The following is a 16,671-nucleotide window of genomic DNA, read 5'->3' as shown; positions in this document are numbered from 1 at the left end:
ATATTAACAAATGGACACTCAAGACTGGCAACATGGCCAGTAAATGGTAAATGCCTTTGTTCCAAATGATGCTTTTGAATAAAAGCCTGGCAATCTGGAAAGTGGATTCGCATCGACCCTCACCATAACGCTAACCCCTGGCCGACCTAGAACTAATAACTCATAATGTCTCGCTTGCCCGTTCGTTTGCATATGAATCAAGCCTAATGTCTTTTAGAGGAACAAACCTGTGCAGTATTGAATGCTGTGTTCGCTTCATACGGTAGGACGGGGACAGAGAGGAGGCAGGAGCGAGGTGTTGTTGTTGTGCCATGAGAGGACCCAATGACTTTGTGTTGACAGCAGAAGGGTTCAGGCTACAGCAGGTATGTTTTTCATGAGCACTTCATCAGCATTCACACCTTTCATCTGTGGCAATCCATCATGTTGTTTACCCTTATTAGCGTTTCTTTGTGTTCAAAATGGGATGTTTACCTGGTAGCTGTGACCACAGAGTCCACTATATTACAGTGAGTGTTTCTGCCCCGACACATCATAGCATTCTGAGGTCTCTCCTGTGGCAATGAGGGATTGCCGTATGCAGTGTTGTTAAGAGCAACACATACTTTGTATTTCCTTTGTACAAAATTGGATTTATTTACAAGAGTAGTGAGTTTGACAGCAAAGATGCACCAAAGGTACGATATAATTTCTCATGCTTTTCATTTAAATTAGAGCAGAGAGAGCATTTTCTTTGCAAATCAAACAATGGAAACTTGGGGTTTGAGGTCTTGGTATTGAAAGTGTACTTGAATGTCACAAAACTGACTTCACAGTCAATTTGTAGTGTTTTTTTATAGTTCATCTAACTGGCTATAATTCTTCTCAGGTCCTTTCAACAATCTTTCCGCACCCCTTCAGCAAGCAAAGGAGCACGAGGGTCATCAGGAAAGATGTTCTTTGTAGCGGGGGCCAAAAATACAGCAGGATCCGCCAGAGGAAATGAAAGGAGGTAACAGGTTCAGTCTATTTCAGCCCTATTAATTTAGCATGCGTTTTCAAGATCTCTTCACTCTGCGCTCTGTCACCCATCACGCGCTCGGAAATTCATGTCATCACAACCTTTACACCGCAGCTTTCAAATGATGTTGTGATTCCTCCTCCTCGTTTCTTCTGCTCCCGTCATCAGGTCAATCTACCAGAAGTTCCGTGAGGTAGACATATTGGACAAGAAGAAGACGGTGACGGCTCTGAAGCCTGGTGAAGATCGGGCCATTCTTTTGGGTCTTGGGATGATCCTCTCTTCAGTCATGATGTACTTTGTCCTGGGTATCACTGTACTGCGCTCCTATGCAGACAGGTACAGGCCTGATCTCTGTTTTGGGAGTTTACTTTGATATTTTCTGTCAGATACTGTTTTATTCATTAGGTGTGCTTGCTGACAAACCACTCTCTCAACCCGAAAATCACAAAAAGAAGTGCTTTATAGACCCAGATATCATTCTGTACCAATTCATACCACAAGTTGAGTTGTTTTCATAGCATCAGACGCCTTTTTGCATTCAATTTGCTCTTCATTTAAATGTCAACGCAGCGTGTGGACAGAGGAGGGAGTGTGTGTTGTTCTCAACTCCACCATCGCCGCGGACATGAACTGTTCCTACAACTGTGGGTCAGACTGCTGGAGAGTCTCCAAATACCCTTGTCTGCAGGTCTATGTGAGCGTCAATAACACGGGCCGTGTCAGCCGTTTATCTCACAATGAAGAGACCCAGGACGCCAGCTCTGAAGTGAGTGCAGTGCCAGAGGGAAAATACTGGGAATTACTGAACCGTTTCAAATGTTGACACAGGCTGTCAGATGTTGGCCTGGTTACCTGATTTAGATCTACTCTGGTCCCGATTCAGAAAATGTTAGTAGATAGGACTTGGAGTTTTTCCTGGTCATGCTGAATTGTCAGGAAGAGCTGGTTCTACACATGATACATGGGGGTGATATACTTAGTGTTGTGAAACAAAATTAGGAACTTAGACGTTCACCAAAACAGCGAGTATGACTGACTGATTGCCCTTGAGATAATGTCAGTGTCTTTCACTCCTCTCCTTGCAGTGTTTCTATGTGCCCAAGTGCCAAAAGGACAGCGTGGGCATGCACACCATGATCATGAACATCTCAGAGCGTCTGAAGGTGAACCAGCAGGTCCCATGCTACTACGACCCCAGTGAGCAGCAGGAGAGCGTCCTCCTGACCCGGCTGTACGGCCACAGCGCCGTCTTCCACTCGCTCTTCTGGCCCTCCTGCATGCTCACAGGAGGGACCCTCATCATCGTGATGGTTAAGCTAACACAGTACCTCTCCATACTGTGTGAGGAGATAGGGAAGCTCAAGAGGTGAAACGGGCGCAGCAGCTGAGAGAGCCGGGCATATGGTTTGGTGATGGACATGTGACATGAAAGGGATTGTTTTAACCAAACGACCCCGCCGTGACCTCTAGCAACTTTCCTCTCCGGCTGAGACATTTGGAACAGCTGGCTCGCTCTCCACACCAAGGATGGGACTGTTTTTAAAAGTGAACTGAATGTTCCAAGGCGGTAACTGTCAAATGTGTAACTGGCTGTTACACGGAACACTATAAATGACCTTTTGCATGTTGTTAAAGAAACAAAACATTGTAAAATGTTTTGAAGGTATTTGTTTACAGGGGCGTTTGGTATACCTCTTTCTGGAATCCTAAATATGGTATATTATGAGCATGTGCTTGCTATCTCACATACAATAATACCAGGCTAAATTTGAACTGACAGAACAAGGCACGGCTCTCTTTCCTAAAATGTCTCCTGTATTTGCAGTTGTTAATGTTTAGCAATGTTACATTTTGGGTAACTTTCTCAAACTTTCCTACTTTTTTTTGACAAACTATATGTGATTATTTTCTAAAACACTCAATAAAATGTTCTTGTTTTATATCCACCTTCTCAGTGACCAAATATAACTCTTCTTATGAAAAGTAACAGATGTTGTCGCTCATGACTCATGAATGTAATTTTTGTCTCTGACGATACTTAAGTGCTCGTCTCAATAACTTAACATCTAGGGTTTTTTGGAGGTGTCCTATTGCGTCTGAACCATAATAAAGTAGAAATACTGTAAATATATATATATTGCTAAGAAAGACATGGGTATATGAAATAGGACGGAAGATCTATTAAAACTGGATTCATTCAGACATGTTAGGACAAACATATATAGCCTACCTATACATGCATAGAAAAACATATAGTTAGTTATACCTAAGCTACAAAGTATCACTATTAATAAAACACCTAGATGTTACTGCATCCACTTAAGTATTATCTCACAAGAAGACAGCAATTTAACCCTCCTATGATAGTGATACAAACTACATATCCTTTTGTAATAAACTATTTTTTGCATCAAATCTGATAGGCTTGCAGTTGTAATAAATGGTGATCTCCCCGTCATATTTCTAAATGAAATGAAATCTGAAATAAAATGAATGAAGACACTGTTGTAATGAATGGCATTGTTTTTCTCATGTGCTGTTGGGGGGCATTTCTTTAGAGGCATTTTCTCCTCTCATGGAAAAACTGTGAACAAGCGGTTTCCTGTGAATTCCTCTCATCTTGTCTCATGACAAACTGTTTTCTCCTCACACCGACTGTGTGGGAGGGCGGTCCGTGATGATGAGCCTGCTAGCCAGCTTCGCGCAAGCTAGCCGTGTGGAGCTAGCGTGCTACCAAAATTTGCAGTTTATTTCGGGACGGCACGATGAATAACATCATGGAGTGTTATAGACGTATTCCTCCACGATATATTGACAACATCGCCGATAGCTAGGGGCATCTGTCTTGAAAAGCTGGACTGTCCCGACTCCTGACGACCGCTGCTTGAATGGAGTAGAGCTAGCAGCGCCTGGTCGAGACGTCTAGAACGGGTAGCTACATATGGGATTTACTGAGCTAGCTAATGCTAATGATCGTGCTGGCTAATAGCTTCGTAGCTAACCGGTTAGCTATCTGCTATAGGTAGCTTTATATTTGTTGTTTCGTGTTTTGGTCGTGAAATGTGTGAACCACAACGATATTAAAATAACCACACCATTACTCGCAAGGCATGGAGTTATTTTTCACCCCCTTTATTTAGTGAAATGCGTGCAAGGCGAGCTTTTAAATTTGCAAATTACATTGATTTGCTTAGTGAACTTGGCTAGCCAGGTTAGCTAGCTAAGAAATAACACCTAATCCACACAGCAGCAGCACTACACAAATTAGACGAGGTGACTGGCAAGCCTGGGCTAAAGCTAACGTTAGCAATGTTAGCTGCACTTCACTGATGCTAATGCTCGTTAGCTAACGTTAGCTGGTTTGTTTACATGATTGTTTATAAGCCATTTCATTCGACATCTGTATTGCTAGCTGTTAGTTGACAACCAGCTTCTTGCTGCTGACTTTGAATACATATTAGCAGTCACTTTAGCACTAACTTACTAAAGCCGGAGTTGTTAAGATTTTCCATCTTTGATGTGATGACATCTATGTTAACGTTAGCTAATCTTGGAATGAACGTGGTAACGTCTTCATAGCAAGCAGCTGACTAGTTGTAGTATTTAATTTCATCACGAACGCTAAGTTGTAAACTTGTTACTACCACTAATAAGTCAATTTAACTTGTATTTTATATTAACTGATATATGTAATAAGATAGGCCTAAACATATTTCATTACAATACATTGGTCATCTGTCATTTCCCCTGTATCACTTAACTACGTTATGTGTTCATGAAATGCTTGACATCCCATGTTATATAGAGTTACTCCTAGGAGTGTATATTTAGCATCTTTTTATGCTGTCACTTTGCAACTCTACCCTCACTCCAGCTAAATGTTTACCACAAGCATTTTGCATTATTCTAAACAGGTCAGTGGCTCTTATGTAATTCTTTCTCTCTCTCTTTCAGTAGGTTGACATTACTCATCTTGTAATTACCAGACGTTGAAAAGAGTGGACTGCTGGCACGACCATGCCTCCCAGGCCATCCTCAGGAGAACTATGGGGTATGCACTTGATGCCCCCCAGCATCCTGGTGGACTGCCTTCTGCCAAATGGCATGATTCTCACGTTGGAGTGCCTGAGGGAGGCCACACTGATCACAGTCAAACATGAACTGTTCAAGGAGGCCAGGAAGTACCCTCTTCACCATCTGCTGCAGGAGGAGACCTCCTACATCTTTGTCAGTGTCACCCAGGAGGCAGAGAGAGAGGAGTTCTACGATGAGACCAGGAGGCTGTGCGACCTCAGGCTCTTCCAGGCTTTCCTCAAAGTCATTGAGCCAGTAGGCAACAGAGAGGAGAAAATTCTCAACAGAGAGATTGGTACGGGTCTTGCCCCAATTTACAATTCCAAAGCCTAGTATGGCACTGAGGGTTGCTCAAATGTCATTTTGCCCAAGTGAAGACAATTAAATCACATGTATTCTGTTTTGTGTTTCATTTCGCATCCAGATGTCATTAGATGCATCCTGAACTTGTTTTTCTAATGAGGTTCATGGATATAAGACTACACAGTTAATTTCCATTACATTCTTTTTTTTTCTGCAGGTTTTGCTATTGGGATGCCTATATGCGAGTTTGATCTTGTGAAAGATCCAGAAGTGCAGGACTTCAGAAGGAACATTTTGAACGTTTGCAAAGAGGCTGTGGACCTTAGAGACACTAACGGACCCCACAGTAGAGCTTTGTACGTCTATCCTCCCAATGTAGAATCCTCAGCAGAACTTCCCAAGCACATCTTCAACAAGCTAGATAAGGGTAAGTCATTGTCACTTTTTAGGGGGCAAATGTTTCTTGTGTCAATATATCCTCAAACATCAACATTTCATCTTTTTGTCTCTACTAGTGCAGTGCCCATTCGCCCCGCTGCTGCACAGAGTGCTGTTCGCTTGTTTATTCAAAGTTTATTAATATCGAACGTGTCGCGTGTCCGAATTGCACCAAGTCCGACACTGCACGTCCCTGGGTCCCCAGACACACAGACAGAGATTCCTTGCTTTAGTGTGACTAGTGCAGTGCCTGTTCAAAACATGCCTGTTTGGAACGGGCTGATTGCTTGGCCTCTGGTATTGCTGCTTGCAGCTTTCTCAAGAACTGCTCATCCAAACAACTTCACACTCGACACTGCGCTTCCAGTCGCTTGCTTTGAGCCCTGCTGCTGCACAGAGCGCTGGCCGCTTGTTTATTCAAAGTTTAGTAATATTGAACGTGTTGCGTGTCCAAATTGCACCAAGTCCGACACTGCACGTCCTTGGGTCCCCAGCAATACACCGCCAAGTGTGGAGTCGATCGGACGAACGGTTCTCGAGATATGTGAAGGACACACACACTCACTCACTCACTCACTCACAGAGATTCCTTGCTTTATAGTATGATATATAAAAAATTATATCATATTTGTTAGAATTGATATTTTATTTTCTTCTTTCCCTCAGGTCAAATAATCGTGGTGATATGGGTAATTGTGTCGCCCAGCAATGACAAACAGAAGTACACCCTGAAGATCAACCACGACTATGTGCCGGAGCAGGTGATTGCCGAAGCCATCAGGAAGAAGACTCGCAGCATGCTGCTCTCTCACGAGCAGTTAAAGATGTGTGTGCAGGAGTACCAGGGCAAGTACATCCTCAAAGTGTGCGGCTGCGACGAGTACTTGCTGGAGAAATACCCTCTGAGTCAGTACAAGGTAATCTAATTTAATCTCGGGCTAGCTGCAACTGATGCTACTTAGTGGCTAAGAGATCCACTTCAGATGGACTCAACATTTAATCCAAAACAGCCTGGCATTCATGACATGAATTGAATCTTATTAGAAAATGTGCTGTCTGTAAAATGTGCTGATACAACATTATAGATCATGGTATATCATGGTATATAAGCACAAAGTGCAGGATGTTTCAGTTGTAGCTGTAATTGTAAAATCCAGTAAGCTAAATAATGATGACCTAGAAATGGTATGAACGACTTAAAAATAGCACTACTAATATTCCCTTTGTCTTTCCTCAACAGTACGTGCGCAGCTGTATCATGCTGGGCCGGATGCCCAACTTGATGCTAATGGCGAAAGACAGCCTGTATTCCCAGCTGCCCATCGACAACTTCACCATGCCGTCATATGCACGACGAATCTCCACAGCAACGCCCTACATGAATGGGGAAACGGCCACCAAGTCTCTGTGGACTATCAATGGAACGCTGAGAATCAGGATACTGTGTGCCACCTATGTCAATGTCAACATCAGAGACATTGACAAGGTACAGATACACCAGCGTGGTCCCATGGCTACCTTATCTCGCTTTCTATAGGGATTCTCTGGTCTCCAGTGTCCAATAGTGCTTGTGTCCTGCACTAGTTGAGATAAATCCTGACTGTAATCTCACTTTTATTGGACTCACTAGTCTCCAATAAGCTGTCGGATATTGGAAGATATTTTATATTGTCCTTCACTTCATCCAGTCAGAATTGAAGTGAAAGATATCCTTCTTACGAGATAGATTGCTGTCAAATTGTGTGTCCTTGTGGCTGTTCTAGATCTACGTCAGGACGGGGATATACCACGGTGGGGAGCAGCTGTGTGACAACGTCAACACTCAGCGCGTGCCATGCTCGAACCCCAGGTATTACACAATTGAGCTCAGCGTTCCATCGGATGATGTTTCTCTCTTCGGCCAGTTTTGCGACGATAGTGTGTTTGATTTTGGGAATGTGTTCTTCCCTGTTTATTCCAGGTGGAACGAGTGGCTGAACTACGACATGTACATTCCAGACATCCCCCGTGCCGCCCGGCTCTGCCTCTCCATCTGCTCTGTGAAAGGGAGGAAGGGAGCTAAAGAGGTGAGCAGAGCAATCTTCTCCTAACAGTGCTGAAAATGCTGTAATTTTTGTTAAGATGTGATTTTGTCTTTTGTTTTTTTGTTTTCAATTCAGAAGGGTTAACAAAGTAGGTTAATGTATACATGGGAAATAAACAACTTCCCTGTGTTCCATATTGCACCTGTCTGTTCCATAGCCTTGAGCTGTTGCTTTTCATAATCGTTTTACTGGTATTTTCCTTTAGGAGCACTGCCCTCTAGCCTGGGGCAACATCAACCTGTTTGACTACACCCACACACTAGTGGCAGGGAAGATGGCTCTCAACCTGTGGCCCGTTCCACACGGCCTGGAAGATCTACTGAATCCTATCGGCGTCACAGGCTCTAACCCCAACAAGGTGAAAAGCAGTAAAAAACAAAATACTGCTCACTCATTGTTTTGTGCTTCCAGTAGTGTCTGTATTTTTCTTTCAGGGAAAAAAAAAAAAGTCAAATATTGATGTGACAGAGAGGTTTGAAATGTAAACAGACATTGTACTCTGTTCTGTCCCGGTAGATTTTTTTTGCTAGTTAGCCAGAAAACACGTGTTCGCTGAAAAAGTGCAAAACTGTATATGTGAGAAATATTTATGACCAAATAATATAAACATTCAAAATATTAAAAGTCCAAACCACAGGATTCCAAAGTGAATGTGTTTCAGCGACATGGATAAGATCAGCCTTTCCAGGTTGCCATTATTATCATGACATACCAAACAAGAGTGAACTACATTACACGCACCACCAAGGTTTTCTCACAATTTGCAGCTTTTCAAATGTGCATTATGCATGGGTCTGCTCCTGACCTTTAAGCCTCGTGACCTAGTTCTGCAGAGCTGGTGACAACCTGCAAAGTTTCAGAGCTGGGCATAAGCTGCCTCGCTTTAAGTAACCAAGCTTCTTATCCCACTTAATTACTCCTTGACACATCGCCCTCTCCAAAGGTACCTTTGTTTGAGTACAGTAAGCACCTTGAATGACCTTTTTCCTTTCACTGCTTTACAAACACACAGGAAACCCCATGTCTGGAGCTGGAGTTTGACCATTTCAGTTGCCCAGTCAAGTTCCCTGATATGACCACCATCGAGGACCACGCAAACTGGAACATATCCAGAGAGCTTGGCTTTAATTGCTGCCACACCAGTTTGGTAAGCTAACAGGCCTTTGTGCGCTGTTTTTGTGTGGATTCTTGTTTCACTTTTGACATGAGTAAATTCATCATGGGAATTGATTTTCACCGCATAAACAACCGCCACAGCCTAGTTCTCTCACACCACCCACAATGACATCGTTTTACCCATTCGTTCAAGTGTTTTGTGTGTATGTGCTGTGTGTACATGCAAGTCCCTGTAGACCCCATGCAATGCTGATGCAGCAATCTTAATCTTAGATCGGCAAAGAGGATTCTCAAGTCATTGAGGTTTTTTTTTAATTGCGGTTTTATATGGTGTAAAAGAGTAACAGGTTGGCGCGTGACAACCCCCTGACGGACAGTGACAATGAGCAGCTACGCCTGGTGTGTAACAGAGACCCACTGTCTGAAATCACTGAGCAGGAGAAAGACTTCCTATGGAGGCACAGGTAGTGTGTGTGTGTGTGTGCGCGTACCATTGTATGAGGTTTAATTTGAGATGTATGAAGGGTAGATTGACTTAACATTTGGATTTAAACGCACCGTTTCTCAAACCATTACATTTTACACAAAAGCCATTGCGCATATGGGGCTGATTTAGATGTTATTTCCATAAAAAAACCTAACCTCTCCCCGATCTATTTCAGACATTACTGTGTCAATATGCCAGAGATCCTTCCCAAGATCCTGCTGGCTGTGAAATGGAACTCCAGAGATGAGGTTGCACAGGTAGGCCGAGCTCAGGTTTCCGCTGCTGACGCATCCTTATTTTGAAGGACAGCATATGGGCAACAGGATCCGCAGTAGGCCTGTTTGTTATAGTGATGCAACTCAACAGATTTTATGCAGATAGTGCAAAGTAACTCACCTTCTCATGCATTCTAGGATTGTTAAAAAGTGCAACAATGTTAAATGAAAAGTATATTTTTTTAACAAAAATATGTACTGTGCACTGTTTTTCTGCTCCAGATGTATTGCCTTCTGAAGGACTGGCCAGCTATTAAGCCAGAACAAGCCATGGAGTTGCTGGATTGCAACTTCCCCGACCCTATGATCAGAGAGTTTGCCGTGAAGTGCCTTGAGAAATACCTAACCGATGACAGACTCTCACAATACCTCATTCAACTGGTTCAGGTGTGGTGCATCCTCATCTATGGACTGGCTGTGCTGTAAATATGCATGTAATGGATAGTATGAAGCTTGTTGTTTATGGTTCATGTTAGTCTGATTAGAAGACTGTTGAACACATATGATACAGTGTTTCTGTGTTTTTATGTAAACGGACTGTGGAGTAATCCTTTTGTCTGTGCCCAGGTTCTGAAGTATGAGCAGTACCTTGATAACCCACTTGCACGGTTCCTGCTGAAAAAAGCATTAACCAATCAGAGGATAGGACATTTCTTCTTCTGGCATTTAAAGTGAGTTGATTTCAAAAGGTCTCCTAGACAATTGGAATTGTTTGTGTGCGAGTTGAAAGGTTAGGCGATTGCTTGAATGTCACTTAACTGTCAGGTCTCAGATCCTGTTAAACCTGTTGAATTGAAGTAAGTTCTGTGGAAAAAGCTGACCTCAGTCAATGTTTTTCAAATACTGTGTGTGTGTGTGTACGTATGGAAGCTCGTACACATTTTCCATTACGACGCAAACAGCTTGCTGACGGCTCCCTCTTTCTCGCCTCCACGTCTCCAGGTCAGAGATGCACAACAAGACGGTGAGCCAGCGGTTCGGCCTGCTGCTGGAGTCGTACTGCCGGGCCTGTGGCATGTACCTGAAGCACCTGAGCAGACAGGTGGAGGCCATGGAGAAACTCATCAACCTCACCGACCTCCTCAAACAGGAGAAAAAGGATGAGGCACAGAAGGTAATCTGACTGCCGCCAAACTGTTGCTTATAATCCACTGAATTGCAGAGTTTATCCCTGACAATTTCTGAACCAAATGGAACTCTCATCTTATGTTATACAAGGTCTGCAACATGATATAGAGTGAGAAATCTCCTAGCAGTAACCACAGCTGGTGCTATCTTGGAGGTCTCTTTGGAGAATTGGCCGTTATCTTACAATAGCTAAATATATTACAAGTGGACCAGAAAGATATCTGTAAAAGATAAATTGTTCCATACAGTTATGTTATAGCTAAAGGTGAAAAGGCACTCCGAGTTGTAACTTGAGAAGTGTCACCTCAGTTAACCTTAAACTAGTTGATTTTTGGCATTGGTAGCTAGCCAGCAAGTTAAGTTAGCAAAGGAACCTTAATATGTAACTACTGGACACTACTAGGTACAAGCCACCTAACGTTAGCTATTGTGCCAACCAATCAGATGTGTTACCGGTGATGGTAACCTAAGCAGATGCCACGGTTAGCTAGCTAACTAACAAGCTGACAGGATCTAAACGCAAAATTGATCAGCTGTATCAGTGATGAAATGATCACTGCCCAGTCAAAAGCTGCACTGAAATGAACCATGTCTATTCAATACTGTTCAGATGAGTCAAAAGTTTCAAAATCTCATCAGCTGTTTTCAGCCGTTGTTGCCGAGAGCTGTGGACCTCCAACATGGCCACCAGAGGGTGCGTTACATCACCTGAAAGTCCTCTGTGACGCATCGCTGTCTCACTATGAAACGTTCAGAAAAACACCTGAAAGGTTTTACTGAAGAAAAGGGGCAGCGAACCGACTGGTCTGACTGACTCCTCCAGCTGTGTTTTACCAGAGCATTACTTACCGATCCAGTCTCTTGTCTCCTCTAAGGTTCAAATGAAGTTTCTGGTGGAGCAGATGAGAAGGCCCGACTACATGGACGCACTGCAAAGTTTCACCTCTCCTCTGAATCCAGCACATCAGCTGGGCAACCTCCGGTACATCGGCAGTCTCTCTTATCTCACACTATCTCTTCCTCATCCCAAACGGGCAGCCGCTAACATTTTATAGTTACTTGTCTGTGGGTGTTTCTTTTTCTCCTCAAGTCGCTTTGCACAAATGCTTAAAATATATCACTGCTTGTATGGAATGAAAAGAGCTTTGTGTGTTTTGTGTGTGGATGAAGCATATTCAACAAAAACACAAATTTATTGCTCTAAGAACAAAGCCCCTTTTTATAGTCAGACCAATCCACATGACATAGTTGAGGTAAAAAAAATGTATATTCTTTTGATACAAAACTCGTAAGCAAAACCACAATCCTACGGGTTTTAGTCCCATGCTAAATCACCATTTTTGCTTGAGGATTTCAGGGGTTTTGGACATAAATTCCCTTTTCATTCCTGTTTTACTGTCTTCCTTGTTCCTGTATTTTGTGTCCCTGAACATATCCCCGTCTTCTGTTTGTTTCAGTCTGGAGGAGTGTAGGATGATGTCATCGGCCAAGCGACCTCTGTGGCTCAACTGGGAGAACCCAGATATGATGTCAGAGCTGCTGTTCCAAAGCAATGAAATCATCTTCAAAAATGGAGATGGTGAGCTGTCTCTGAGTCTTTCACCTTTCTCTCTCACTGTCTCTTTCTCTTTCGTTTTCTGTTTCACTATTTCTCTCTCCCTGTCTGTTTCTGTCTCTTTCTCTCTCTCAGTGTACACACATGCACACACACACACACACAGACTTGGATATGCTGTTGCTGAGCATGCAGCATAATTCACAGCCTGAGCCAGCCTGCAGGGCATATGGCATACAAATCCAAACACAACCTCATCTCTGCAGTTTACACAGTACACAGACAAGAACAAGAACAAGTTGTGTTATTTGAATCTCACCCTACCGCAGCTGCTTGTGCATTTTGCTACACCATGTATGACCAAACTAACTTTGACAGCTCTGTTCCATTATGCATCATGGAGTTGATCAAAGAGCGGCTTAGCAGCTAATATTCACCTCACTGTCGTCTACCCTCCCTGTCTCCCCCACCCACCCTCTCCCTCCAGATCTGAGGCAGGACATGCTGACGCTGCAGATCATTAGGATAATGGAGAACATCTGGCAGAACCAGGGGCTTGATCTCAGGTAGGCGCCCCTCTTTACCATGACAGCAAGGATGCAGGTAGACATGAACAGGCATTGGATACCCTTCGTGTTCTCTACTCCGTGCCTGAATGCAGATTAGCGGCAACCCCTGCCACCCACCCAGTTCATTTAATATGAAGTCCATTATTACTGCGGTTGAGTGGTGTAGTTTGAATGAGCTACACAGAGAGTCCATGTAGGTCAACTGCTCGCCGTGCCATAGTATGCTTTGAGAGATTTGAAGAAGCAATGATTTCAATTTGCAATCTTGCTCCTCTGACTCCTTGACTGCTTCCTCTTGTGCTAATGTGTTTTTTTGATGAAAGGACATGCCAATCTTTGTTTGACCTCCAGGTAAAAGGAAAGACATCAAATATATGGTTGTATCTGAGTAATTAGGTTTCAGTCTATATGTATGTTCAAATATGGTCAAATGTCTGTCTGTTTCCTCCCAGGATGCTGCCGTACGGTTGTCTGTCCATTGGTGACTGTGTGGGTTTGATTGAGGTGGTGAGGAACTCCCACACCATCATGCAGATCCAGTGTAAAGGAGGCCTAAAGGGGGCGCTGCAGTTCAACAGCCACACACTGCACCAGTGGCTCAAGGATAAGAACAGGGGAGAGATGTGAGTGGCAAGAACAATGATGATTTATGGGGCTTCTCTTGTGCTTCGCATGGAGTACAGGTGGGAGTGGTAACTTAGATGGAGCAGGATTGTTATTATAGAGGTTATTATATCATGTATACATTATCTTTATATATGCCAAATGCTTCTTGATGGGATTGTTGTCATGGATTTCCTTAATCTGGATAATATACATAGTGTTGTTTGCATTCACTCACTGGTGATTTCTTTGTGGGTTTTATTTGCCATGTAACCTCTCTTTCCATGTATTATCTGTTTCACATGTTACTAAATCTTGATTCACTGATCAGTTTTGGGGCTACAGGTTGCATTGAACAGGGATTCATGGTATCCAACAGTTTTTGAACCCTGTCTGTATTATAAGTATTTTCCATGTGTTTTATATCTTAGGTATGACCAGGCAATAGATCTGTTTACTCGGTCGTGTGCGGGCTACTGTGTAGCCACGTTTATCCTGGGCATAGGAGACAGACACAATAGCAACATTATGGTCAAAGATGATGGACAGGTAAAGATTATATTTTGACATAATTTCTGTTCTTTTAATACTTTCTATTTCTGTGCAGTTTTTATAATTGTACTATTCCTTTCTTTTTCTTTTCACAGCTGTTCCACATAGACTTTGGCCATTTCCTTGATCACAAAAAGAAGAAGTTTGGGTACAAGAGAGAACGAGTGCCTTTCGTGCTGACGCAGGACTTCTTGATCGTTATTAGCAAAGGAACCCAGGAGTGCACCAAAACAAGGGAGTTTGAAAGGTGACAACTACGCTTTGTATGAGTTGATTATCTTGGGGATTAAAGAATAATTGTTACTGAGTTTTAAAACGCACCAGAACCAAAACAAAATCTGTCATTGTCAGATTGTCATTGTCATTGTCATTGTCAGATTAAGCTTTCCTTCTCCTTTTTTTGCCTTGTGGTGTATTTGTGGAAGCCCCCCCCCTTTCTGTTACTGCCACCTCTGTCCCCTGCCTTCCTTCCCTGCTTCTACCCCCTCTTATCATTTTGACCTTCTGCCCCTCCCATCAGGTTCCAGGAGATGTGCTACAAGGCCTACCTGGCAATCCGGCAGCACGCCAACCTCTTCATCAATCTCTTCTCCATGATGCTGGGCTCGGGGATGCCCGAGCTGCAGTCGTTTGATGACATCGCTTACATCCGAAAGACCCTGGCCCTGGACAAGTCCGAGCAGGAGGCCCTCGACTACTTCATGAAGCAGATGAACGACGCCCACCACGGCGGCTGGACCACCAAGATGGACTGGATCTTCCACACGATCCGCCAGCACGCCATGAACTGAAATGGCGACCAGAAGAGGAGAGAAGAGACGAGCAAAGGAGTGTGGCAACAACACTCGCCGCCATGAACTAACAGAGTAGCGAGGAGGGGCGAGTTATTTTGCCATACACACTAAGGCCTAGATAATATTATTTCTGCCAGTGTGTGACTCTGAACATCGCCTGCCAGCGCACCATAAAACAAGTGTGCTAAGAAGGTTTATTTCAGGGACATAAATGCTCAAATGCTCCTGTTTCTACAGGCGTCGGAATATCATCTCCCTGCACTATGAACTTAAGAGGGCAGGGTGGATTTATATTTCATCTGTCTTCTACATGAGAACTAGACAAGTATAGTGGACCTTGACGACATTGGCCTTCTTCATGTGAACAAACTATGGGCAAATCTGTTTTATTTTTCAGTACAACATCTACACCCATCAGCATTAAGGAACGGGAAATCACCATGAAGTGGTATACCACGATCATAGCCAGCTTTTTCTCATTATGAACTGTGAGATTATAACTGCATTATCCCCCACTACCGATTTTGAACTGATGAAGGCAGAGGAGAGATCGGCTGGTGTTTGTCAGCTGAGACAAAAGTGGAAGGGACGCTGCTGTCCAGCTGGGCGGGTGCCCACAAAATCACGATTACCCCCTACAATCTTAGAAAACAATCACCAACGCTCTAATTACAGGACTGACAGAGTGTCACTACTACCAAGATGTCTGTTGTCGAAAACACTAAAATAGCATCTAATACTTCCGAAGCATCATGTCCGCTTCGGCTGAAATGACGACTAATGCTCATTATTCACAGCCCACACACGGCATGCCCTCGGTTTAGAAATCACGTCATGACAGATTCCTGACTTTGAGATTTTTGTACAGCGGTATATCCATAGTCTTGTATGCATACTGTGCACATGTTATTCCTTTTTGAGTCTTTATTTTCTACTGAGCCAAAGTACTAGACATGTAACCCCACTACTCTGCAGTCTTATTGTTAAAAAAAAAAAGGAGAAAAAAAAGTCACTACTATTCCAGTCCCGTGTGTGTTCATAGCACTGATCTCTGCAGTATTTGTGTTTTGTTTTTGTTTTGTTTGTCTATCAGTATTATTCTGCGTCAGATGTTGAGGCACAAATGTCTGTCATCCACCCCACACAGCTGGAACACCGAAGGACTTCAGAAAGCCCTTTTGAGGCTAGAGGATGGCCAGCTGTATGACATGTTTTGAATTGATCTTTGTTGTTCATTTTTTTTATTTCTTCTTTTTGAAAGGGTAAGGAGTGCAGGGGGAAAGGATGTGCAATGTTCTTATTGTGTGCTGTGCTGTTACACTATGCAAGTTGTGATCTTAATTTGTACTGTACACTGCAAACATGTTAAGCTGATGTCAGAGTAAAGTAGTAAAGAGAGCGAAGTATCTCCCTGACGTGCTTACATAGCCATTAAAGGTGTCAATGAACTTTGTACAGACAGTACATGGAAGAAGAAAAAAAAGCACAGTTATGCACTGTAACAGTATCACCTATTTCTTCCCAACAGGGTGAATCTGAAAAAGAACTGTGAGAAACGCCTTTTGACCCTGCCTTTTACTTCTTGTCACCAGATTTTTCTTTTAGTCTTTAGATTTGATTTGTGGAACATCTAGCCATCTGAGAAATCTGTTTGTTTTGAGTTGTCGTGTTTTGCTTCAGCCTCTTCGTT

The 16,671-nt window shown here is 43.2% G+C and overlaps 2 protein-coding genes across 2 annotated transcripts; both read left to right on the top strand.

The window, feature by feature from the left end:
* Positions 1–932: 932 nt before the first annotated feature.
* On the top strand, positions 933–2,373 carry kcnmb2a (potassium large conductance calcium-activated channel, subfamily M, beta member 2a). The gene is made up of 4 exons (XM_071913903.1): positions 933–991; positions 1,169–1,339; positions 1,574–1,769; positions 2,089–2,373. The coding sequence occupies exons 1-4, from the start codon at positions 933–935 to the stop codon at positions 2,371–2,373; spliced, it is 711 nt and encodes a 236-aa protein (XP_071770004.1).
* A 1,351-nt stretch (positions 2,374–3,724) lies between these two features.
* LOC139923182 (phosphatidylinositol 4,5-bisphosphate 3-kinase catalytic subunit alpha isoform) lies at positions 3,725–16,380 on the top strand. Its single transcript, XM_071913897.2, has 21 exons — positions 3,725–3,934; positions 4,958–5,372; positions 5,598–5,807; positions 6,485–6,735; positions 7,059–7,304; positions 7,582–7,667; positions 7,779–7,884; positions 8,108–8,260; positions 8,915–9,049; positions 9,358–9,482; positions 9,681–9,762; positions 10,003–10,167; positions 10,348–10,451; positions 10,723–10,894; positions 11,784–11,890; positions 12,366–12,487; positions 12,951–13,029; positions 13,485–13,655; positions 14,067–14,184; positions 14,283–14,434; positions 14,708–16,380. Exons 2-21 carry the CDS (start codon positions 5,021–5,023, stop codon positions 14,976–14,978), a joined length of 3,207 nt encoding a protein of 1,068 aa, XP_071769998.1. The 5' UTR covers positions 3,725–3,934; positions 4,958–5,020; the 3' UTR covers positions 14,979–16,380.
* The last annotated feature ends 291 nt before the right edge of the window (positions 16,381–16,671 follow it).

Source organism: Centroberyx gerrardi, chromosome 13, assembly GCF_048128805.1.
Source record: "Centroberyx gerrardi isolate f3 chromosome 13, fCenGer3.hap1.cur.20231027, whole genome shotgun sequence".
Taxonomy (NCBI): domain Eukaryota; kingdom Metazoa; phylum Chordata; class Actinopteri; order Beryciformes; family Berycidae; genus Centroberyx; species Centroberyx gerrardi.
The sequence above is the reverse complement of the archived record's forward strand: the minus strand, read 5'-3'. Positions and strand labels throughout refer to the sequence as shown.